This window comes from Solanum dulcamara, chromosome 7 (assembly GCF_947179165.1).
Source record: "Solanum dulcamara chromosome 7, daSolDulc1.2, whole genome shotgun sequence".
NCBI lineage: Eukaryota > Viridiplantae > Streptophyta > Magnoliopsida > Solanales > Solanaceae > Solanum > Solanum dulcamara.
In genome coordinates, this window is record NC_077243.1 from 12,138,612 (window position 1) to 12,162,961 (window position 24,350).

General features: G+C 31.9%; 4 protein-coding genes across 4 annotated transcripts; 1 reads left to right on the forward strand and 3 right to left on the reverse strand.

Annotated features, from left to right (window-relative positions):
- Nucleotides 1-1,643: 1,643 nt before the first annotated feature.
- LOC129895791 (kunitz trypsin inhibitor 5-like) lies at nt 1,644-2,543 on the forward strand. The gene has a single exon (XM_055971559.1). The coding sequence runs from the start codon at nt 1,710-1,712 to the stop codon at nt 2,343-2,345; it is 636 nt and encodes a 211-aa protein (XP_055827534.1). The 5' UTR covers nt 1,644-1,709; the 3' UTR covers nt 2,346-2,543.
- A 703-nt stretch (nt 2,544-3,246) lies between these two features.
- LOC129895676 (GEM-like protein 4) lies at nt 3,247-5,129 on the reverse strand. The gene is made up of 4 exons (XM_055971411.1): nt 4,866-5,129; nt 4,590-4,673; nt 4,128-4,390; nt 3,247-3,695 (listed from the first exon to the last, which is right to left on the reverse strand). The coding sequence occupies exons 1-4, from the start codon at nt 5,047-5,049 to the stop codon at nt 3,519-3,521; spliced, it is 708 nt and encodes a 235-aa protein (XP_055827386.1). The 5' UTR covers nt 5,050-5,129; the 3' UTR covers nt 3,247-3,518.
- An 8,969-nt stretch (nt 5,130-14,098) lies between these two features.
- LOC129895677 (heavy metal-associated isoprenylated plant protein 19-like) lies at nt 14,099-14,876 on the reverse strand. Its single transcript, XM_055971412.1, has 3 exons — nt 14,781-14,876; nt 14,604-14,685; nt 14,099-14,425 (listed from the first exon to the last, which is right to left on the reverse strand). Exons 1-3 carry the CDS (start codon nt 14,811-14,813, stop codon nt 14,139-14,141), a joined length of 402 nt encoding a protein of 133 aa, XP_055827387.1. The 5' UTR covers nt 14,814-14,876; the 3' UTR covers nt 14,099-14,138.
- Nucleotides 14,877-16,508: 1,632 nt separating this feature from the next.
- On the reverse strand, nt 16,509-22,165 carry LOC129895675 (protein sym-1). The gene is made up of 7 exons (XM_055971410.1): nt 21,690-22,165; nt 19,616-19,703; nt 18,389-18,483; nt 17,654-17,726; nt 17,451-17,543; nt 17,251-17,337; nt 16,509-16,769 (listed from the first exon to the last, which is right to left on the reverse strand). The coding sequence occupies exons 1-7, from the start codon at nt 22,082-22,084 to the stop codon at nt 16,689-16,691; spliced, it is 912 nt and encodes a 303-aa protein (XP_055827385.1). The 5' UTR covers nt 22,085-22,165; the 3' UTR covers nt 16,509-16,688.
- Nucleotides 22,166-24,350: the final 2,185 nt, after the last annotated feature.

Below are 24,350 nucleotides of genomic sequence, written 5' to 3' on the forward strand. Positions count from 1 at the left end.
TATCTCTATTCCTATAGAGTTTAAGTAGTTTCTTGTGGGTAGCCTATTGTGTTGACATAATCAGAGAAAGAATTTGATTTTGTTAGGATATTGTAGGCGTCATATCCATTTATAATCATGATTGAGGGTGTTACTATTGGAAGAGTTGTTATTAAGGAGATGATATACTGATTTGGTAGTCAGTAAACTAGTTGGACTTGGATTCCAAGTGGTTGTTTCTTTCAAATAAGAGTTATGAGAGATGTAAGTGCAATGCATCAAGTTGGTGATGTTGACTGGAAGCTCAAACAGAAGACTGTTGAGATTATAATTATAAACACCGGAGAGGACGTCTCGATTGTGCATTGGAGGGTCAGGTTTATATATGTTTCCTTCTTCTTTGTAACCTTAAACAATATATGAAGTAGGGATCAAAATTATTTCACGAATAAAAAACAAAATACACCAACCCCAACAGGCACCAAGATTTAATGAGAGAGTAATAAAGTTCTTCTATCTATTTATTTTGATTTAACACCCCTATTTCAAACTTTATGATTTTTCTTCTCTCTAATTATTTTGATAATAAAAAAATCAAAAGCTATCACCAATAAATTGTGAGCCTAGGGGATTGTGGGGGGTTTGCTAGACCCCTACCGGCTACCATATGATGACATATAAGTAGAAATACTTACCAAAAAATAGAGAGGGACATAAAGCTTGCCTCTACCAGCAAAAGAGATTGATCAAACAATCTAAAGGAAGGTTGGAAATTCGGTAAAAATTAAAGATGGTGCTAATTTGACGAAAAACGGACTTTTATTATTCCTATTTCTTTTGCTTCAACATAAAACTATGGCTTTCAGGTGAAGTTTGGTTTCGTTGTAATTGAATTTTTAAGTAAACATTTGTTTTTTTTACATGTAAACCTTAATCCACATGCATGATGGAAAGGGTCTCACGCAACTTTTGCTAGTAGTATGAAACCCAAAATAAAAAATTTCAATCTTACGATTAATTTTACCGATAGTCATCTGACTAACTATAGATTTCACAAATATCACACAATTCATAAGTTTGGCTAAATAGAGATCTATATATACCTAACTCTTACATTATCTTTTAGTGTGTTCATTTTAACTTTATTATGAACTACTCAAATTATAAGCTTGACTAAATCGGGATTTATATATCTATACCTAGCTAATTCCTATGATATCTTTTAGCGTGTTCATTTTGAATTTTTCAAGATAGAATTTATTACGATTATTTAATTTTACATACTATTGTACACGTCAAAATGCTACTATGTTAACTTGTTATTGATATTTCTATTAATCGCAGATCAAATAAAAGTTGCGTATTATAAGAGATCATCTTGTCCCAAGTACTTTGTCCATTCGTAAATATATAGTATATAAATATAGTTTGAAAATGCTTAAGACAATTATTATTCAAATATGTACAAGTAGCTCAAATATTATAGGTGGATACTGTAATTGTTTTCCCACTGTTTAATGTGTAAATTGTAAGGCATACATAGGTTACACAGAGAAATGTCAAACCGTACATTATTTATGACTACGGCGTTGCAGAAGTTGATTGAAAAGTCCATATTCTAATTTTCAAACTAATATAGGAAATATTCAAACCTTCATCTAAGTTCTATAAATACCTCTGCTTCGTTAACTTTATTTTATCCATTCACAAAATTTATTGATTACACAACAATGAAAGTTATTAACGTTAGACTATTCATGGTACCTTTTCTTCTTGTTGCATTATTGTCAACAACCTCCTTTTCCTTTTTTCTCGTAAAGGCTCAAGATGTCGCTGAACCGGTGCTCGACGTTTCCGGTAACGCTGTTCGTACAGGAGTGAATTATTACATCCTTCCAGCGGGTCGGGGCAACGGTGGTGGACTTCAGGTTGCATCCATTAGGAACCGGACCAACCCGCTAGTCGTAAGCCAAAACGCCGATGAATCTATAATCGGCGTTACCGTTCAATTTTCACCAGTGGACCCTAAAGAAAACACCGTCAGATTATCAACTGATATGAACGTAAAATTTACGTCTATGGAAATATCTGATTCTTCCACAGTATGGAAAATTAACAACGAATTAATTCCAGAACGTTATTTGGTTACGGTTGGCGGAGTTGAAGGAAATCCTGGGCGTGAAACTTTGGGCAATTGGTTCAATATTGACAAGTACGAGGATGCGTACAAACTTGTGTATTGTCCTGGAGTTTGCAACATTTGCAGACCATTTTGTGGAGAAATTGGTATACTTGTGGAAAATGGTAAAAGGCTTTTGTTTGTTGGTAGCGATCCACCTCTCAAAGTTACATTTCGTAAGCTCTAGGATTACTAATATTATACTATGGTACTAAGTATATATATGTGTGTGATTTCACTGTTTATATAATATGCATCAGTGAAGAAATAAAGAAGAGTAGTCTTCTGGTAGTAGTGTTGACTGTTGATAATGTAATGAAATAATAAAGATTGTTATGATTTTATCCAGCCACGTACACTTGGGTATCGACCCACACCCTTTCGTCGAAAAATTACACAGTTAAATAAAAATATCTTTTAAGTATATACATTACATATTGACACTCTTTAACTTCTTCGCGATTTAAACTTCTTTATATTTTAACACACCTTAGTTGAAATTTTGGCTCCGCCACTATATAATATATAATACAAGCACTATAAAACCTATGCTAGAAATTATATACGAAATCCATTGTTAAATTATATATCGCTTGATTTTCGATAAACCATCGCTCTGTAGTTCGACGTTCTTACTTTGTACCACTGCTTATGTCAAAAGGTTAATTATTATACTCTACTTGCTATGTCCCCCATTAATGATTTGTCAAGTTATATATTGTAATAACATAAATAAAGGTGGTCTAAAGTTAAAACTAAAAGAGACCTTATTTTTATTTGACATAATCTTTATTCATTTTATTTTATAAATATTCTTATAGCTTATTCAATTTCGTTACTTGATCAATTTATTTTTGACTCATCAATCAACTTGGTCACTTAAATTTTAGTTCAGAGGAAAAAAAAATTGTTTATACGAATTCATACTACATGGCTTTAATTTTTGTCACTTATAAACACTGTCGTGTATGAAATTGTAGATAGTAGGTGATTGGCCCTTTTTCTCGTTCAATAGATCTATTTGATTTGATATTGTATAAAATGAAGTAGAGGCTTACATTTGGGACACGTAAAGTAATAGAGTAATATTTTAATCAATTGGTAGAACTTAATTATTAGGAGCTTTCATACTTTTCAAGTCAAACAGGGAGTCCAAAAGTACTCCAAATGACCATAGATAACTACACCTGAACATAAAATTCATATCCCTATAGCTAAAATAGTTGAAATTTGAAACTATAGTCGTTGACAGAAAGGTAAACGATGGATAAACAGTCCTAATAAAATGCCACCAATTCAACAAAAATTAAAAAAGAAAAAAAAATCTATAGAGTACTAAAGATTCTAATGTCTAAAACATTTAATTCGACATTGAAATAGCTTTTTGTAAATTCAAGAAAGCTTTTTCATAACGTACAAAACCCATAAACCAAAATTCAAAATTATCTTCAGTTACTATCTCAATGTACTTTTGAGATGGTTTGTTCTCGTTCACACTCGGATGAGCTCTTTTAATTTTCTTCACTGGAATAACCACCTGTATAAATTAAATTTCCAAAATGAGAAATGTTCATGAACAGAAAAATTGACTAATTAACCTTTTCTTTTGTGCTTTATACAATTGATTTTGTGTAGATGAAAATGATAAGTAAAAATATTTTTATTAATTTTAATTTAAAAAGATTCCCTTGGCTAACTAAATCATCCACCCCATGACAGCTAGACAATAACAATAGTACATGTTTAATAATAATGAATTGAAAAAGTGTGTGATTTTGAATGAATAATTGAAAGCCGCGTGCGAACAAATCTTCGTATTAAATATTCCATTAAAATGTTCTTAAACTTTGAACTGAAATTGAATAAAAATATTATAAATTAATAATTTAATTCAAAAATATTTTTTGTCATTAATAATTTAGTCTAAAAATACTCTTAATATGACGGAATAAAATTCAATGTAACTAACCTTGTAAGGTGTTCTAAGAATTCCCCCAGAGGGAAAAGGAACAGCGATGGGTCTTTCACTGCAGAAAGCAATTTTGTCTGTTGATATGAATAAAATCCCAGCAATTGGACCTGCTGTTGTGTACAAATAGCACTGCGATGCCTTGAGCAGTTTCTCTCCTTCATTCACATTAAACATATGCCTGAATATATTTCTTCTCCCTCCTTCTTTCACTATCTTCAATTTCCCCTTCACCGTTTCTGAAAAGTTCGGACCCAACTTCACTGCAACACATCAACAACAACAAAAAAAGGAATTGTTTTGTGTAAAGAAGCAGAGAAGGAAAATTAAGAAAATGAAACTTCCCTGTTTTAATTTATTTTTTTGGCTTTGATTTGACACAAGTTTAAAAATTAAGAATACTTTTGAATCTCTTGTGATGTCAAACTAAAATTATATACCGATAGAATTAGATGTACGTACCATGCTCACGAATTCTATATGCATAACTTTTTGCCTTCTTCCCCAATTTCCTCTTTTGAATAATTACAGATGAATCATCCTGACCTGCAATTATTAATGTATAAATAGAAGAGTTTAGAGAATTTGATTTTGTATTTGTGCTACTGGATCTGAGCAGAAAATTAAAATTAATTAATGTGAATTCTACTAAAGAAATAGATCTCGGGCTTAACAATTATCTTTTCGATTCAACAAATTCAAAATCATGAATGCGAGAGGTAGGAAATTTGAACATACTTGGAGTAATTCTTGGTGAGTAATCTGAAGAAGATGGGCTATGAAGAGCGCTGGCAGCAGATTCAGAATCTTGAGAAAAAGAAGAATGCCTTTCTGGTGTTGTCCCAAAAGAGGAGTTCATGGCTAAAGAACTGCCAGAAGAATTTAGCTGATAATCTTCCTGAAAATTGTGATGTTTGTTCATTGTTAGAGTTGAATATTATCGACTATTTTTAATTTGTTTATCCAAAGAATATAACGTGCAAGTATTTATGCGTGTGAAAGTATATGAGGAAAGTGGAAGGAATGAGCATATTTAAAGGACTAGTCAGCAACACACTATTCCAGTAGATAACATTCTAAACTGCTCCCACTCTTTACCTCAACTTGGACTACAATAATACTATACTATATGGAGACTAAAATTAACTCTAATTTTTGGAAGATTCTTTTTGTTTACTCTATACTTTTTCCAGAAAACACGAAGTCTTCTGGAAATTAGACTAGCAGTATACTAGCTGAGGCGTATATTATGATTTTAACACACTATTTGAATGGTTATTACGTATTATTTTATAATGTTGTTGTATTATTTTCGTAAAATCTCCTTTGTCTTTGCAAAGCATAATGTTTGCTTATGATAGATTTGACTTGCCAAAATATTGGGCAAGTTCCAATGATAGAAAAGAACCATTGCAATTCAATTTGTATTGCCTTAGCTTTTGCAACCATTTTAGAGCATTTTTTTCCAAAACAGGCCTGCAGTGTATGCTACAATTTATAACTGTCCATTACACTGCCCCTAATTCTTTCATATCTCATACTGCATTCTAGGCCTTGATAATTGTTATCCCTCCTGTATTAAGGTTAGCAAATCAGAAATAATAAATATGAAAATAAAAAAAAATATTCGAGTCCACAGAATTCACTGTGTGTCCTTAAAAAATTTAATCCCCTCACTGTACCCGAGGTTAAGGATTATTTCCTCCCAAGATAAAACGGATAAACTATTAAAGAAGTAGAGGTACCTCAAACTTCAATAATTTCAGCGAACTCAAAAGTCAGCAACAAAATCACACAAAGACTCAACTTTGTTTGTAAGAAAATATATGCAAAAGAGGGAGAATTCAATGAATTAAAAATAAGAGAAAAATCCTCTATTTATAGACAACAAAGGGTAGTGTGAACAAGTGTTTATTGTGGCTTATCAAAAAAGTCACAATCCTTCACAAAAGTCACAATCTTTCACAAAAATCGCAACTCTTTTAAAAAGTCACAATTTTTTAGAAAAGTCACAACCTTTCGAAAAGGTGACAACCCTTCATTTTCCATTCACACCTTTAAAATCCAACAATCCCCCACATGAATGGAGAAATGATTATTGTTAAAATATATGCATAAAAAACTGTGTGATTTGTAAGTAAAAATTAATTGCATCTGGATAAATAGGTTTTTCTTTGAACTTTCCGTAGTGAACATATATCGGATATACTCAGTCAATCGGTAGATTTGATATCTTTGAACCATCGAGCTTTGGTGTATACCTAGACAACATAAGTCACACAATCAACCCTTTAATTGTTTTTTGTTCTCATTGTTTTTGTTCATTTCAGCCATAAACACTTCTTGGTTCATAAGTGCGTAGAGAACTGGCCTTACAGGATTCTCCTTGAAGCGACTTACACTTCACACTTACATAGGTGATATCTAAATGTATTATCCCATAGAAACACCATTTGATATTCCCTGTATCAAACTTAGATATCATTAAAAGGTCCTAATGCCCTATCCTTGTTAATGAACATTGTCGCATCATGAGAATGGATCATAAAAATTATTTTCACAATGTTGAACCGTCATCAATGACTTTGTTTGATCTCTTTGAACATAGATCTTGGGATCTTCAGTCTTCTAGGTAAAGTTACCACCACGATGATTTGTCCTCAGCCAAAGTCTCATTCCCTTTGATGATCGCTCAACTCCCTCTCTAGTTAGGCCTTATGTAAGTGGATCTGACACGTTATTCTTTGACTTTACATAGTCTTCCTATTGCAGCTTGACTATCACAATGTATGCATGTAGGAGCCATTGGTTTGGGCCAAAATCGAATATCTTCTAAGAAATTCCAGAGCTATTCTGCTTCTTCACCGGCCTTGTCTAAGGCTATAAACTCAGACTCCATTGTAGAGCGAGCTATACATGTTTGTTTGGAAGATTTCCAAGATACCGCTCCTCCACCAATGGTGAAAACGTATCCACTTGTGGACTTAGTTTCAGTTGACCCAGTAATCCAATTTACATCACTATATCCTTCAACAACTGCTGCATACTTATTATAATGTAAAGCAAAGTTTTAAGTATGTTCTGAATATCCCAAAACTCGTTTCATTGCCATCCAATGATTTTGGTTGGGATTACTCGTGTATCGATTCAATTTACTTATAGCACAAGCTATGTCTGGCTGTGTACAGTTCATAATGTACATCAAACTTCCCAATACTCTTGCATAATCCAACCGAGCTTGACTTTCACCTTTAATTTTAGCAAGATCAAGGTTCAAATCAATTGGTGTTTTTGCACTTTTGAAATTCAAGTACTTGTATTTTTCAAGTATCTTTTGGATATAATGAGTTTGATACAATGCTAGACCTTGAGGAGTTTTGTGAATTTTAATTCCCAATATCAAATCGACAATTCCTACAACTTTCATATCAAATTTACTAGAAAGCATATGCTTAGTAGCATTTATGTTTGCAATGTCGTTACTCATTATTAGCATATCATCCACATATAAGCAAACAATAACAACTTTATTTGGAGTGTGTTTAATGTAAATACATTTATCACACTTATTAATCTTAAATTCATTTGTCAACATGGTTTGGTCAAACTTCATGTGCCATTGTTTGGGTGCTTGTTTTAGTCCATAAAGTGACTTAACAAGTTTGCAAAGTTTATTTTATTTACTAGGAACCACAAAGCCCTTGAGTTGTTCCATGTAAATTTCTTCCTCCAATTTTCCCTTTAAAAAGCTATTTTTACATCCATTTGATGGATTTCAAGGTCATATATTGCAGCTATTGCAATTAACATCCGAATGAATGTAATCCTAGTTACATGTGAGTATGTATCAAAATAATCAAAGCCTTCTTTCTATCTAAATCCTTTGACGACAAGTCTTGCCTTATATTTGTCAATAGTTCCATCAGCTTTCATTTTTCTTTTGAAAATCCATTTTGAACCCAAAGGTTTGTTTCCTGGAGGAAGATCAACCAATTTCCAAGTATGGATGCTCAATATTGAATCAATCTCACTATTGACAGCCTCTTTCCAAAAAGATGAGTTCGCAATGGACATAGCTTCTTTGAATGTTTGAGGCTCATTTTCAAGAAGAAATGTTATAAAATCAGATCCAAATGAAATAGATGTCCTTTGGTGTTTACTGCACCTTGGATTCTCTTTATTAGGTACATTCTCCTTTGTTTCTTCTCGAGGTCGTTTAGACCCTTCACTAGATACTTCAAATCTAGTTTTATATGGATAGATATGTTCAAAAAATTCAGCATTATCTAATTCTATTATCGTATTGTCATGAATATTCGAATGTTCGGATTTATAAACCAAAAATCGATATGCTTTACTATTTGTAGCGTATCCAATGAAAACATAGCCCACAGTCTTAAGTCATATTGTGACCCTCTTAGGTTTAGGAACTTGGACTTTGGCTAAACACCCCACACCTTGAAATATTTCAAGTTTGATTTTCTTTATTTTCATTTCACATATGAAATAAACTGTGTTTTGCTATGGAAAACTCTATTGAGTATTCGAATTGTTGTTAAGATGGCTTCCCCCCACAAATTTTGTGGTAAACCGAACTTATAAGTAAGGCATTTATCATTTCCTTTAAAGTTCGATTTTTCCTTTCTTCAATTCCATTTGATTGAGGTGAGTAAGGGTCCTTAGTTTGATCGATGATTTCATTTTCCAAACATATTTCTGCAAAAGGAGATTCATACTCTCCACCTTTACACTTCTTATCCTTTTTATCTTTTTACCTAACTGATTTTTAACTTCAGTTTTGTATTACCTAAATACTTCTATTGCTTCATCATTACCACTCAACAAATAGACATAACAATAGTGCAATTGTCAATAAAAGTTATGAAATACTTTTTTCCACCACGAGATGGTGTTGACTTCATATCACAAATTTTAGTGTGAATCAATTCTAAGGGATCATTCCTTTCAATAGATTTACAAGGATGCTTAGTATACTTAGATTCAACACAAACTTGACATTTTGATTTATTGCACTCAAAATTAGGTAAAACTTCTAAGTTGATTAGTTCTCACAAGGTTTTGTAATTGACATTTTTCAAACGTTCATGTCATAAACAATTTGACTAAAGCAAGTAAGAATGATAAATTCTATGGAGCTTCCACATAGTTAGACCAGATAATGTTTCTTTTCTGAAACAAATTTAATATTTGATGAAGTTTTTATATTCTTCAAATCGAATATTAAACATTTCTTTTCTTCTTTTTTGAAAAAAAAAATGTCTTGTTATCTACGTTCTTGGATTAAGATCCTTGAAATATGCCTTCAATATTGGATGTAATACACATTAAAGTATTTCTCAATTTTATCACAACAGATAATAAACTTTTGAAAATAGCTTGTGAAAACTATTAAGACAAATACATTATTTAACTTAATCATCTTTAATTTGACCAAGGTTATGGTAAAGAAAAAAAATACTACTTCGTAGTATCAAGTCTAAGATTCCTTCACAATATACTTACTTAGACATAGAAGAATCATATAAATACCATGGCAATGGCTTCTAAGATCTTTTGTGCCCCTATCCAAAAATCTTAGATACCGAAAAGAAATATTAAATTCCTTAAGATTGTTATCTCTCCTGTATTAAGGTTAGCAAATCAGAAACAATAAATATGAAAATAAAAAAATAGTATCCGAGTCCACAGAATTTACTGTGTCCTTAAAAAATTTAATCCCCTCACTGTACCCGAGGTTAAGGATTATTTCCTCCCAAGATAAAACGGATAAACTATTAAAGAAGTAGCGGTACCTCAAACTTTAATAATTTCAGTGAACTCAAAAGTCAGCAACAAAATCACACAAAGACTCAACTTTGTTTGTAAGAAAATATATGCAGAAGAGGGAGAATTCAATGAATTAAAAATAAGAGGAAAATCCTCTATTTATAGACAACAAAGGGTAGTGTGAACAGTTGTTTATTGTGGCTTATTGGAAAAGTCAAATTCTTTAACAAAAGTCACAACCTTTCAAAAAAGTCGCAACTTTTTAAAAAGTCACGACCTTTCATTTTCCATTCACACCTTTAAAACCCAACAATACTAACCGAGACTTTGTTAACACAAAAATTTGGCCAAAGTTATATATTTTCTTTCAAATTCGTAACTTCAAAATTAAATTTACCGGTGAAAAATAATCTCTTGATGTGGACTCTTATTTACGCCGCTTTGAGTGTTTCACTGGACTAGATACTTGTTAGTATTTTTTTCAAATTATTTTTAACGACTAGACCACGTATGTCATTGATGTTAATTTCTTTTCTTTTCAATTTCCTCCTGATTCCTTACGAGACTTGAAATGAAACAATGATTGCGTCTTTGGGAAAACATAAAACAACACACACACACATACATACTTCATACAATTACTTATAATTAATAAACAGTACTACATGTGAGTGACTAGGGTTGTACAGGGCAAACCGATAAATCGCACCAAATCGACAAATCGAACCAAATCGGAAAAAAAATCCGACTAGTGGTTTGGTTTGACTTGGTTTGGTGTTTGGAAAAAAACCCGACCATTATAGGGTTGGTTTGGTTTTAACTAAAAAAAGTCAAACCGAACTCAAACCGATCCGATTATAAATATACTACTTTTAAATTATTTTATACATAAAAATATTTATTAAAATGTAATTTATAAATATTTTTAAAAAAAAATTCATAATTTTTATTTTCTTTCTTACATTTAGATTTGGACTTGAGAAGCCCATCTAAATAATATACAAAAAAAGTCATCTTATAAAGTTATATTATAAAGTTAAAACTTCAAACAGTGTTCTGCCTCCATCTTATATGTTGATATTTTGTACTAGAACTCTTTTTAAGAAGTACTGCTCTGTGCTTTTTATTAGATACTATGAAAAATCCGAGAAACCCGAAAAAACCGAAAAACCCGAAAAAATCTGAAAAACCCGAGAAAAATTGATATCGAAAAATTCGACTTTTATTAATTTGATTTGGTTTATAAATTTAATAACCTGATACAAATAATTTAGTTTGATTTATAAAAAATTTGAACCAACCCAATCCATGTACACCCGACATAAAAAGATCATATTTTTTCAAAGAAAAGGTGGGCGAAAAGATAATCAAACGAAAAAACAAAGTGATAGTATATAACAAAAGAGAGAAAAAAAGAACTAACTACACTATCAATATAACAGAAAATACATGTGTCACATCCAAGGAAATTAACAAAATATAGTTGATTGTAATACAACGCAGAAAAGCCACCACCTTGGAAAATAATAGAATTGTAGAAAATCTTAATTAAAAATGCATTAGTAAAATTCTAGAAAGACCACATAGTTGACTTGTCTATTTTTCCAATTTAGCATTATTATATATGCTATTAAAAATCCCTAGATATGTTCCTTTTGTTCTTGTATGGCTCGACATGCTGATCGCACTATTTTCCCTCTTTGGCAACTCCTCAACATTCATAATTTAAAATTTTAGATTTTCCTATGGTTGGATTAGAGATACTGGTCATTCCATTCATTGATTAATTAGTAAACAAGAAAATCTTTTGAAGATTGAACAAGCTCCAAATTACCAAGAGAAATTAAGTTAGATCCGACATATTTTCATTTAATAAAATATGAATAAGAATATAAATTAAGTCTTTTGTGTTTTCACTAATTATTAGTTTATTATTCTTCGAGCTGTTATTCATTTGGTTTGAGGGTGGATTGCACAACAAGAATACCAATCTCGAAACTTCTTCAAGTAATTTCATACGAAGTGTTTGGCCATCTAATTAGTTGAGTCTTAAGAGTGTGACACTTCGTTGTCTTTTCCAGACCCATGCAAAGATGGTCCAGGATGTGCCCTACAAGTTGCTGTCTCAATTATGTGATATAGTTTAACTGGTTAGGTATAGAATTTAAAATTACGAAAAGACTGAGAAAAGTTTTATAGTTATTCTTAAAATTTTAAATAGAAGAGTGTATTTTTACGGATCCTTTGCCAAATAAGTGAGATCCAACATGAGTAAAATGTTAATTGATAGTGTTATTAAATCTTTACCAAAGAAGAAAATTGAACTGAGATTTTATATGAAAGTATTACTATTATTAAGAAATCAAATGATTCTTTTTACTATAATTTTTTCAACTTTTAAAAATATTTTGAATTATTAGCTATGTTGACTTGTAGTATTTTTTTTGTTTTAATAAATGAGGTCTACGGGCCTCAACATTTAATTAAAAAAAAAGACTTGTAGTATTTTTTGACTCGTTATTAAATATGTAACTTCTGTTTTAAAATCTTTAAAGAGTATAGTCAAAATTAAAGTGTTTTTGACTCTTATAACCAACACATAAATCAAGACATCGAGTACTTAACGTATTAATACTCTCTCCGTTTTAGTTTATTTGTCTTACCTTTCTTTTTAGTTCGTTTAAAAAAGTATACATTTTTTCTTTTTTGGCGATTCTTTAATTTTAATTTTTCATATAATATATTTAAAACTATAAGATTAAATAATATTTTAGTACATTCTATATAACTTTAGTTTAAAACCACAAGATTTAAAAGTCTTTTTTACTTTTTTAAGTTTTGACGATTCAAACAAATGATCAAATTGAAACGGAGGAAGTATTATATTTCGTCGACCAGAAAAAAAATCACAAATTTGAATTTTTAAGGCCGACTTTGAAAATTATCATAATTCATTTGATTTAATGGATTAATTATTTATATTTATGTTATGGGATTTTTTTAAGCCATAAATATCGAGTTTGAATGAACTTACAACTTATCATCTACGTCAGCACCAGTCTAGAATGGAGCTCCTTTTTTCCTCTTTCAATTTATTTAACAAAAAAGAATGCATCATCTCTTAGGTAAGCAAGAGACTAAAAGAATATTACAAATTAGAAAAGACTAATTCGATCCATTTATTAAAACATATATATATATATATCTTCCAAGAGGCGTTTTTCTTTGAAGGTTCACCAAGAAATTCCAAAGAAATCGGTCTCTCTAGTTTCTTCTTGATCACGTGTTTAATTTGTGTTCTTCTCAACTACTATATATATATATATATATATATATATATATATATATAGTATACAATTTCTACTTGGATTATTGGATCATTGAAACATTTTGGTCAAAATTGTAAGATCCATGATGATTTGAAACATATTCTATTATTTTTCTTTTCCTTTTCTCGATTCTTAGTTAGGAAGTGAATTATTTATGAATTTAAAACTATTATAACTAGTTACACATTTAGTAGCAGTTTAGTTGTAACAAAATTGAGTACACCAAGTATGGTGTTTGGTTACTAGTTTACAATTTGAACGCTAGTAGGAGTAAAGTGTTGTCTTGCTTTGCGAAGGTTTAGTGCTTTTCATAGGACTAGTTCTTGCCATATGGTTGTTTATTGTATTTTGATTATCATATCAATTTTTTGTTGTTATTGTTTCTCTCTTGTTGACTGTACACTGATTTTCTTTTTAAATGATATGTTTTCTTCATTATTTTCTTCTTCTTATACTTGGGTTTTATAGTACACTTGAACCGAGAGTCTTTCGGAAATAGCATCTCTACTTCCACGAGGTAATGGTAAGCGTACACTCTACCCTCCCCAAATCTCATTTTGTGAGATTTCACTGAATATGATATTGTTGGTGTTGTATCAACTACGAATCAGTTTATGTATTATTTTATGCAAGACAAAAAATAAAATAACTAATACATGAATAATTAAACCTTGGATAACTAATCTCCTTCATTACTAATATTTGCATAAGTATAACTAGAGAACAAACCCACCCTTTGGGATTTTTAACAATTTTGTTAAAGTTGCATAGAGTTGTGTTGTAGAATGATGTCACAAAAAATGACTGAACATAGTATATAAAATGCTATCTCCACAAAATTAAAATAATGCTCTGAGGAAAAATAGTTCATGTCCAAAAAAAAAAAAAAAAAGATTTACATAATTGAACATGCATTTGCATTCTCATCACTAAACATTGTATATAACATGCTATCTCCACAATATCCAATAATTAAAGCATCAGCAATTTCTCTCGGATTCTGTTTTAATTGTAAATCCCCTTCTTTTTCTTCACTCTTTTTCTTATTGTCTTCTTTTTTAGTCACCATTTCCACTTTCTTCCCTGTCTTCTTCTTAAGTTTCTTCAACACTTTATCTGCATTGATTCGACCCTTTACAACCACTCTGTGTTTATTCATATCCGTCATGAATTCTTCAACCCCTAAAAAGAACAAACAGAAAAAATATTGTCGCGTTTGTGTCAGATTCTAAAAAATGCACTATCCTACACAAGTACACATATCCATCAGTATTTTTGAAGAATCTGAGAAATATAGCTTGAAAATCAAAGTTTGATACAAAAATAGTTCAAATTAGTTAAAGAGGGAAGAGAGAGTTACCTTTGATTTTGGATATGATTTTGGCAATTTGTTTTTCGCATCCTTGGCAATACATTGAAATTTTAAATTCTGCTTCCACAACCTATATATATAAATCAATCAAAATTCTATATCGAGAAAAAGATAAAAGTTAATATAACAAAAAATAAAGAAGAGGAATTATATTTTTGAGTTTACTTCGTCTGGTTTCTTTTTCTTCTTTTCTCCCATTGCACATTGAAACCTTTAAAATCCAAAAGTCGGTTACAGCAGTTATTCTGATATTCCACTATTTTTATTAATAACGAAAAGTCGCAACCGGTTGAGTTTTATATAATAGCTTTTTTATTATTTCTTCTCAGAACAATTTTATATTTCTTTTTATTCGGTGATATTTAATTTTTCCCTTCTAGTTTAAATTACAAATAATTAACAAATTTTAGAATTTTAAGTACCTTCTTTTTTTTTTTTAATTTGTAATTTGATACGTTTATTTCTTATCCGTAACACTAAATTCTTTAATCATCTTCTATATATTAAGCAGGCATTATACAATGAATGAATACACGGACTGTTACACTATGAATATAACAATACTATAAGAATATGTAATGACTACCAACTTTTAAGGGCATTTTTATCTTTAAATACTCGTATAAAAAAATCTAACGCACCTATTTTCCTAGTCGTGAAGTTCACATCGTAAAATTTAAAACTTGAGTTCTCATAGAGTATCAATATAGCCAATATAATTCCACAAGTAAAGTCTAGAAGGGAAGAGGCGCATACAACCTTATCTCACAAGATGAGGGTAAAAAAGTGGTTTCTAATAGACCCTATTTCCGATACACACTAAATACTAATTATTTTGTGAAAGGTAGGAAAAGTTTTGTATGTTTATGTTTAACATGCATCGTTTGTTCTGATAGTGTCTGCATAAGAAAATTTTCTGTAAAGTTGTACATGAAATAAGGAAAGGAAGCAAAGTGCTTGAGGAAAAGCAAATTCAGGAGTCAAAGAGAGAGAACGTAAATGAGAAATTCGACTTTACATAAGCAAAATATTACCACTAAACAATATTTTATATTGGCCTGGATCAGTAAACAACCAAAAACATTCTCAACCTAGATCAATACCAATATACAAAAAGAAAATACTTGCGCAGCATAAATCACATGCCTATTTCGAATTCTCGGCATCAGTAGGCAGCGGAGCAAGAACCTGAAGTCTGCACTACAAAGGATTCAAAAAATTTATGGTGTTATAGCATCAGAGCACATATAAATTTTGTACTCTAAATTCGAGGGAGTGGGAAAAAATAATAGTATACTGATTCTGTATCCAGTTAGGATCCTCACCACCATCAACCCCCCAATTTCTCCAGTTTGAGGGAACAGAAAGGGTCTCCATACACCCTACCCTCTCAAGACCCTACTTATGGAATCACACTGGATATGTTATTGTATATCAAGAGATGTGATCATGGATATGTGATGCTTTACCTAAAAGGTGTTTAGTGAGAAGACAAAACTAAAGTAATGTCACATATCTCAAGAAACATTTCTCATGACCGCCAAGACATTGAGAAAAGAAAACTGAAAAAATGCCATAAAACCCTTGTTCTACAATTCAGTGCACCAACTTTGAATGACCAAGTCACCCTACCACTAGAACTAGCAGAAATACTAGATTCTCCAGGATACTGTGGCATAATCCCCATAGCAGTTTCTGCTAGCACCAGGTATAATATTCCAATCTAGTTAAGCCACAAAATGTTACATTATGTTGCCTATTCTTTAATGCATGCTTATCTGTCAAATATTTCACCGATAACACTCAGATTTTTAACTCTCCTCATAATATTTGCACTTCCTGGATGCTTATGGAAAGCAATAGCATTCTTTCTTGTTATGGAAAAACTCATACTTCTCTGACACTTGAAGCCATTGATCAATTGTACACTCCTACAATGAAGTACGTCCAAGAGATAACTTACTTCTTCTGATAAGAAACAATTTCATTTTACTTTTTCTTCAGTAAGTAAATCATTTATCCCATGTAATGGAAGTCAAAAATGACACTAGTTTAAAAGAAACATTGATATAACTATTTTACAATAACTTCTTTGTGGGCTTTATATGACAGTATGACATTCCACACTAAAGCAATGAAATTAGCCGCAAGGACCTGCAATCAAAGGAGAAAGAATTGAGAACAATCAAGTTGGTTACTGTAGTATTATCATGTGAAAGAATCTGAACGCAGCAAATAAACTACAAATACTAATTCTAAACAGACATCTTGTTACAATTAGAATATCAACGGATGTCAACACATGAGTACATGACTACAACTTATATGTAACCTTAGCATGTGAATGCATTCACAATAATCAGACTGATCGAAGAAGTTCAGGAGTCAAGTTCTTTGCATATCGCTAAAACAACCAACCGAATCCGGAATCTCTGAATCTGTGGGTTAGTGGAGTCTGCACACCCCAAAACACTTCTAGTATAGGTTGAAACTGCTACTCCGGCTTTATGTTAATTAATTTGGCTAAACTTTTTAAATGAATGATTGGACCTTTTTGCCAATTCATATTAACCGATCAACTTTTTGAAAGCCATGCTCATGACCAAACAAAATGATGAAATTGACTTTCACGAACCTGAAATTGCTGAGGCACAAACCGGAAGTTGAAAAACTGAAAAGGTATCCAGAGTTGCCAATTTGCAAGGACAGATGAGACCCACTCCTTTATTTAAAAAATGTAAATGTGAATCAAAACTCAGGAAGAGTAATTATCAGTATGCATCTATTCGATGGTCCATTATAGTAAGAAGTATGAACAGAGGCCATTTAGAATACCTGTTGAAGCTTTGGAATCAATTGTGATGACCTTCCCTCAAGTGTTACCAAAGAGGATAAGAAAACTCCAACAAAAATTGGAGCAAAAAGGAACTGTACCAAAGCAGCTCAAATTCAATGGCGATATCACAAAGGCAGTAATACACCAGCAAATAAGATATTATCACATAATGGAAAAAAGAAGACAAAAAAAATAGGAAAACCTGATCTAGTACAAGACGCATGAGAGTACCAGCGACCCCTGGAGTTGTGACCAATCTACTCAGGTAGAGGTACCTAAATATATCAGAGTCAGAAAACAAGGAGCTATTAGACAATGCCATTAGGACCAAATTATCCCTACACATTCACCAAGCAAACAAGATATGCACCCATATTTGGTAGATACATATATTTTTAGCAAGGCAAGGAGCTAAATGATATTAAAACATTAGTAAATAATCCTACAGAAGTTTTGAAGTAGCTCATTAATGACCAATAGAAACCAGATTGTAATTGCACTTATAAAATAGATAGGACTGCAGTATCATTCAAACCTACATATGAAAGTCAGATGAAATAACTTTATATATTGTCAAGTAAATAGATAAAGCAAGCACATGAAAATAATTATATAAAAATACTACTGCACTCATGAATTTGTGTCTTCACTCCCTCAAAAGTAAAAATAGAAGATCAACAGGTGACATGCAAAGAAGGAGCATCTTCTACTTTTATATTCCCAGCTTAAGTGCTGGGTTAGAAAGACGAGTCCAGCAGATTAGGCAATTTGGTATGCAGTAAATAACATAATAACACCAGCTTCGGAAGAAAGTTGGGATACACAGACCAGAATAACATGTGTACGTGACAGGCTTTCAAATGGAAAAGGCACAAGTAGTACACACATCTTCAGAGTCGTATAGAGAGGGAATAGTGAAGGGCTGTGAAGATATTACCAAAAGTGCAAAGTTGGACCAACCAAAACAAACCCCAAGAATGTGAATAGAAACGTCCTCTTTACATCCACAGATGCTACTTGGTCAATCCATAGCTGTGACACATAGTCAGCAATGAGAAGGTGAAAGACATAGAAAAATAGCTTGAATTCATCGCGAAGAGAATATATTTCAATAAGGGACAAGATTAAGAAACTACTTTAAAGCAGTGATCAAGTTTGCAAGCAGGGATACTGAGTTGCTGACACATTGCACATTCAGAAGGGAAGTGAAAAGAAGGAATTTGTTTTCCGAATTGATGGAGAGAGAAAGGAAAGGAAGGAGTGTGATTAGACACTGAATAAAATTAATATAAATATTATATGGTTCATAATGCCTACTGTCTTTTATAACATTACAAATTTTCATCGAATAAGGTTTTCCCTTCACAGCACATTTGTACAGAAAAGGAACTTGATGTCTTGTTCGTGACACAATCCATTCTTTTATCTCCTTTTCCCTTTCTCTCCCTATAATCAATTTTTAAAAATGCAGTCATCCTGCTCCTCTCCTTTCCACCCTTTCTTTCCATCCAAAAGATCTTACACATTTGGACAGAAAAGAAACTTTATGTTTTCTTTATAATCCTATCCATTCTTTTATCTCCTTTTCCTTTCCTTCCCTTTCTCTCCCTAAAATCGTTTCGGGAAAAAAAATTATGCTTGCCCACGTCCTCTGCTTCTCTCTCCTTTATTTCCTGAAACTGGTAACTTGCTTCTCTCTCCTTTTCTTTTTCTTTTTTTGCAAACTGGTAACTTGCTTCTCTCTCCTTTTCTTTCAATCCAAAAAATATCTGATTAGCATCAATTTAGGAATTACCATCTCCACTACCAAAATCCTTATCATAATAGAAATACCATAACTACATGTACAAGTTATGACAATGTTAACCATAAAGCAGAATAAACATTTACATCGTTAATCCAAACCCATATACCAATGGATATAGTTTGATGAGTAAAGGAAATAGAGTTCATTATAAGATTTACTTCAACAGGTGTAAGAATTAACAACTATTACCAAGTTAAACAAACAAGAATCTCTGATTTACAGAACGTTGTACCCGTAGCATCAACAGAGAACACATGCACTAGCATTGACAAATGAAAACTACAGTATAAAGAAAGAGTGCATCTTCGACAGTCTCTATCGGTTCTAGAAGCTTGAATTTCATTTTACTTTGTTTACCTGACAGATTAGATCTCCAAAAAGTGTCAACAATGCAGATGTAACTGCTTTTGTCCATACTGGATATTTCTCCAGAAGAGATAAGTACCTACAGCAAAAGTAACAATTATTCTTGAGCCACGTTGATACAATTACCAACGTTGTCAAGATATGACTTACAAAAAAAATGAAGCTTTATAGTACTGTATATATTATTCCTATTTTTATCATATGAATATATTAATCCTTCTTTTTCAATAAGCTAAAGAGTATATATTATTCTTTACTGTGAGGATTCAGCATAAATTGGTTGGTTTTATGTTGGCTGGCAATGTACCGCAATTCCCCTCCTTTATCCAGGTTTGGACCAGCAATATGAGCAAGTTCGCACATGCGGAGATTCATATAGCCGACACCGACTTATTTGGAACTGAGGTGTAATTGTTGTTATTGTAGAGTATCTACTATTCTTAAAGGAATAGAAATGGTGAGAGAGACATAGCAAGCCTTTTAAGAAAAAGAAAAAGGAAAGAGAGAATAGCCACCGACTAAAGAAGTCAAGCAGATAAAAAAGGGCAGCCCGGTGCACTTAAGCTCCCGCTATGCGCAGGGTCCGAGGAAGGATCTATTGTACGCAGCCTTACCTTACATTTCTGCCAGAGGCTGTTTCCAAGGCTTGAACCCGTGACCTCTTGGTCACATGGCATGCATGCATTCCATGTGACCGCACGAAAGGCGGATAATGGGTACATGCATTCCAACAGGAACAAGGAGAAAAGAGTGAATAAATACAGCCAATACTTGACAACTCTAAGTTAGGGTCTATACATATTTTGCTGAAAGGATGATCTTGTTTTAGAAATTAAGCAGACGCAAACATAAGTTGCTTCAATTCATGAGGAGATGCACTTCTTTGGTGAACATGTTCATGTTTTACTGATATCAATCCATGGACTCCATAGTATGCTGGAAAGCTAAAATTTACTAACAACATCTGTTGGATTGCCGAATATCACCACATCTTAATCTTAACTTGTTAGAGAGAAGATATATTTATTCATTATTCCATGGAACCATTTGCCAATGGGTGATTTCTTAGGACCTGTTTCCTTTTGTAAGCCGACCACATGAAAGTATTATGAGGTGGGGGTGGAAAGATTCAACTACAGGGAAGGACCTCTATCACCTCCAATATATATTGAATTTTGTAACTCCATCCGTTGGGAAAACATAAGACATTTAAAGCATAAGACATTGACTCATTTATGTGGGGCTCCCGTGGGATGTCAATTTTAGAGTAGAGTCCTACGAAACTGAAAATTATACCAATCTGAGAAAAAGAGAATACACATTATGAAAACCATAACAGTAAAAGATACTCTTTGATATTTGATGCAGCACAGAGGATTCTCTTCTTCAAATCTTTCGACATCACAACTTCTTTGACATAACACAATTTTGCTTTGATGTAAAAAGGAACTTATTTTATTATTTTCAATTGCTTTGGCATGATAAAATTCCAGAACAAACAATCTCTATGAGAAATGATTTAATCTCTGTAGCAAAATGACGTCCTGAAGTGCCAACACTGAAGAAGATATCTTCCATGGCATTTTGAAATGCCAAAACCAACATTAGCACACACACTCTCGCTGCGTGAATTGAGTTCCATTACAAATTTAGTCCCTATTTTGTTAATGAAATGAGTTCCATCACAAAGTTTATGCTAGATAATGTTTCCGAGCAACCAGTTGGATGAATAGAATGGAATCATGTACAATATGTCCCGGTACTGATAGCTTCATATGCAATATTAATACTTTCCTTCAAACTATAAACGGTTTTATCAATTTTTTAGTTTTCAGTAAAATAAATACCCTTCAAACAATCCAGTGCATCAAAAATGCAAGTAGTACTTACTACTGTTAAAAGCATTTGTCTTAACTGAACAAATTTATTTCCTAGCCAACCAAACACCGGAAAGAAAAGATTTTATAAGGGCAAAAAGACTCAACATGCCAAGATTATTAAAACTAGAAACTAGCAGGAAAAAAAACTTAATTGGTTCCAAATATTTCATCTAAAACAAAATTACCAGGCAAGCAATGACCAGTTCTTCCCACCCTCACCACCACCACCACTGGTACTGCCATTGTCACCACCACTTGAATTTCCATCACCAGAACCTCCATAACCACCACTTCCGTCGCCTGAAACCGCTGACAACTGAAAATTACTGCTAGAAACTAACCGTTTAGGCCCAATATCAGAAAGATACAAACTTTTCAATCCATGAGTTGAAGAACTGATAGTAGTAGTAGTAGTAGTAGAAGAAGAAGAAGAAGAAGACAGTCCGGGTCGGGTTGTATGAGATGGGTTTGGGTGAATTCGGGTCCGGGTATGGATTTGTGAAATGGGTAATCGGGGAAACCCCACGAACCGTAATGATAACAGAGAATTGCGGGTGAGAATTGAGGCGTTTGAAGCCATTGTTAACTGCACTTTCTGCTTCGAGTGGATGGATAGCTTTTCGGTTGTTCAGTGTTTGGCTTCGAGGTTTTGAGGGTTTAAGAATTTTATTTATTTATTTATAGAGTATTTTTTTTTTTTGTAAAATGTTTTTTTTTATTATTTTTGAGAGCTTTTAGTTTGTGACGAATACCTTCCCTCAAGTTCTTAATACGTCACATAGCTACTACTACTTATGCATGAGTGTGGCTTCACTAAAATTCTGCACGATAGAGGGTGTGTTCATAATGATAAAAGTTTCACAAGAATTATTTCTACCCTCCAACACACCTTATTTTTATCCCATCTTTATAGTCATTGCTTACTTATAGGGCGCAAAAAAAAAGAGTAAGAAGCCTACTTATTTTTCTGAAAAATAATTTTCATATTTTGAGTCTTAGCTCCACAGAAAAATATGTTACTGCTGAAATATAGAAGAATTGAAATCTTAGATCAAAACACTATGTATGGATGATTTGAACTAGCTAAACAAGAATTCTTGAACATCAAACAACCAGTTGATCAGATATTTATGACCAAGAAGTATAATTGGATTCTCTCATAGATAGGCCTTGAAAAGAGTAGGAAGGTTGAAATGTCAACATGTGTCTATTATATTTGAATTTATCTGATAGTCCTCATTTTGGGAACGTTCGCTGTCAAAGTCATTGAATGGATAAGTCGTCAATTCTTGAACTATGTAATGTACTTTATTTGTTGGGTTATGAATGGACATTACACTAGAGGTTTATAATCTATCATTTGTGTAATTCATGTTAAAGTATATACTCAAAGGTGGGTGCAAGACGGACTATTTTACAACGGACTCTCCATTCATTAAATAGAGAAATCACCAAAAATTCACAATCAACTATCAAATTTATTCCAATTTCAAAAAATCGGATTGAATCAATATATAATTTTCTTCCTATCGAATACACTCAAAATGCACAACATCTTTTAGAAGTTTGGTTAATGCGGATAGACTGCAATAATAATTGTCTCGTAATAGAAAGACAATTTTGATCCAATAATCGTAATAAATTAATTCATGGTTAAGAAATTTAAAATCAATTTAAGCTTGTTCACAATTAATTTTCATAATTTCTCTCTAAATAATTCATTTTTGTTTTTTATACTCCCAAAACTCGTTACATAAATCAGAACAAAGCAAGTAATTAATGTACTACTATTTTATTTTGATGAGAGAAAAGTAAATTTAAAGATGAATTCATAATTTGAAATTTTTTTTAGTTGAGCTTGATTTTAATCCTGATTCACTTGATTTAATGAGTTTGAAATCAATTATTTATATTTGTTTGATGAATTTCTTAAGTATATACATAATTTGAATTTAAATTATGAAGTTTGATGAACTCATAATTAACTTACCTCTGCGTTTGAACTCATAACCAGTCTAAAATAGAACTATATTTCCCTTCTTTCAATTATTTAACAAAAGAATGAATGCATCATCTCTTAGTCTTAAGTAAGAAAAAGATTACTTAAAAGAATATTAAATTAGATGACAACTAACTTGCATTATGGATCATTGAATTTTTTGGTCAAAATTGCAAGATTCATGATGATTTGAGACTGGCGTGCACATTTATTGATGTACTAGTTTACTAAGTAAAAGTTTTTCAGCATTAATCATGCATCGCAATTAGTGATGGATTAAGGATTTTACTGTGGGTTTATAAAATGAAAAAATACATCAATTATATATATATATATAATATTAATCTTGTATGTAATTTCAATTGAAAGATTTGAGCATCTTGCATTTTTATATAATTAATAATCCTTCTTTGAGGCAAACACTATGAAATGATAACTGAAAATGTACTCTACTCGAATGTAAAACAGATCTAGAAAATATACTGAAAAGAATTTAAAAAACTAATTGTGAATACAATCAATTGATCTGTGATTTCTTGTTGCATGGGTTGAATTATAACAACTTCACACATTTAAACTTGTCGAGTGATACAATCATACTAGTTTTGAAGGAAATGAAAGCACTTTTTTTCATTAATGGACTTGGTATGGTACGAGTCATGATTTACCATGGTCTCAATATATATACCAAACATTTCATTAAAAAAATCCATTTTTTTTTGTTGGAAAAAGTTGGGTTAAACTGTTAAAGCATGCAATTTTACACAAATTTCACCCAACTATGAGTTACGGATTAAGTTAATTTTGATGACGAGTTCACTAATGTCCATTTTAAATATCGAGAAAA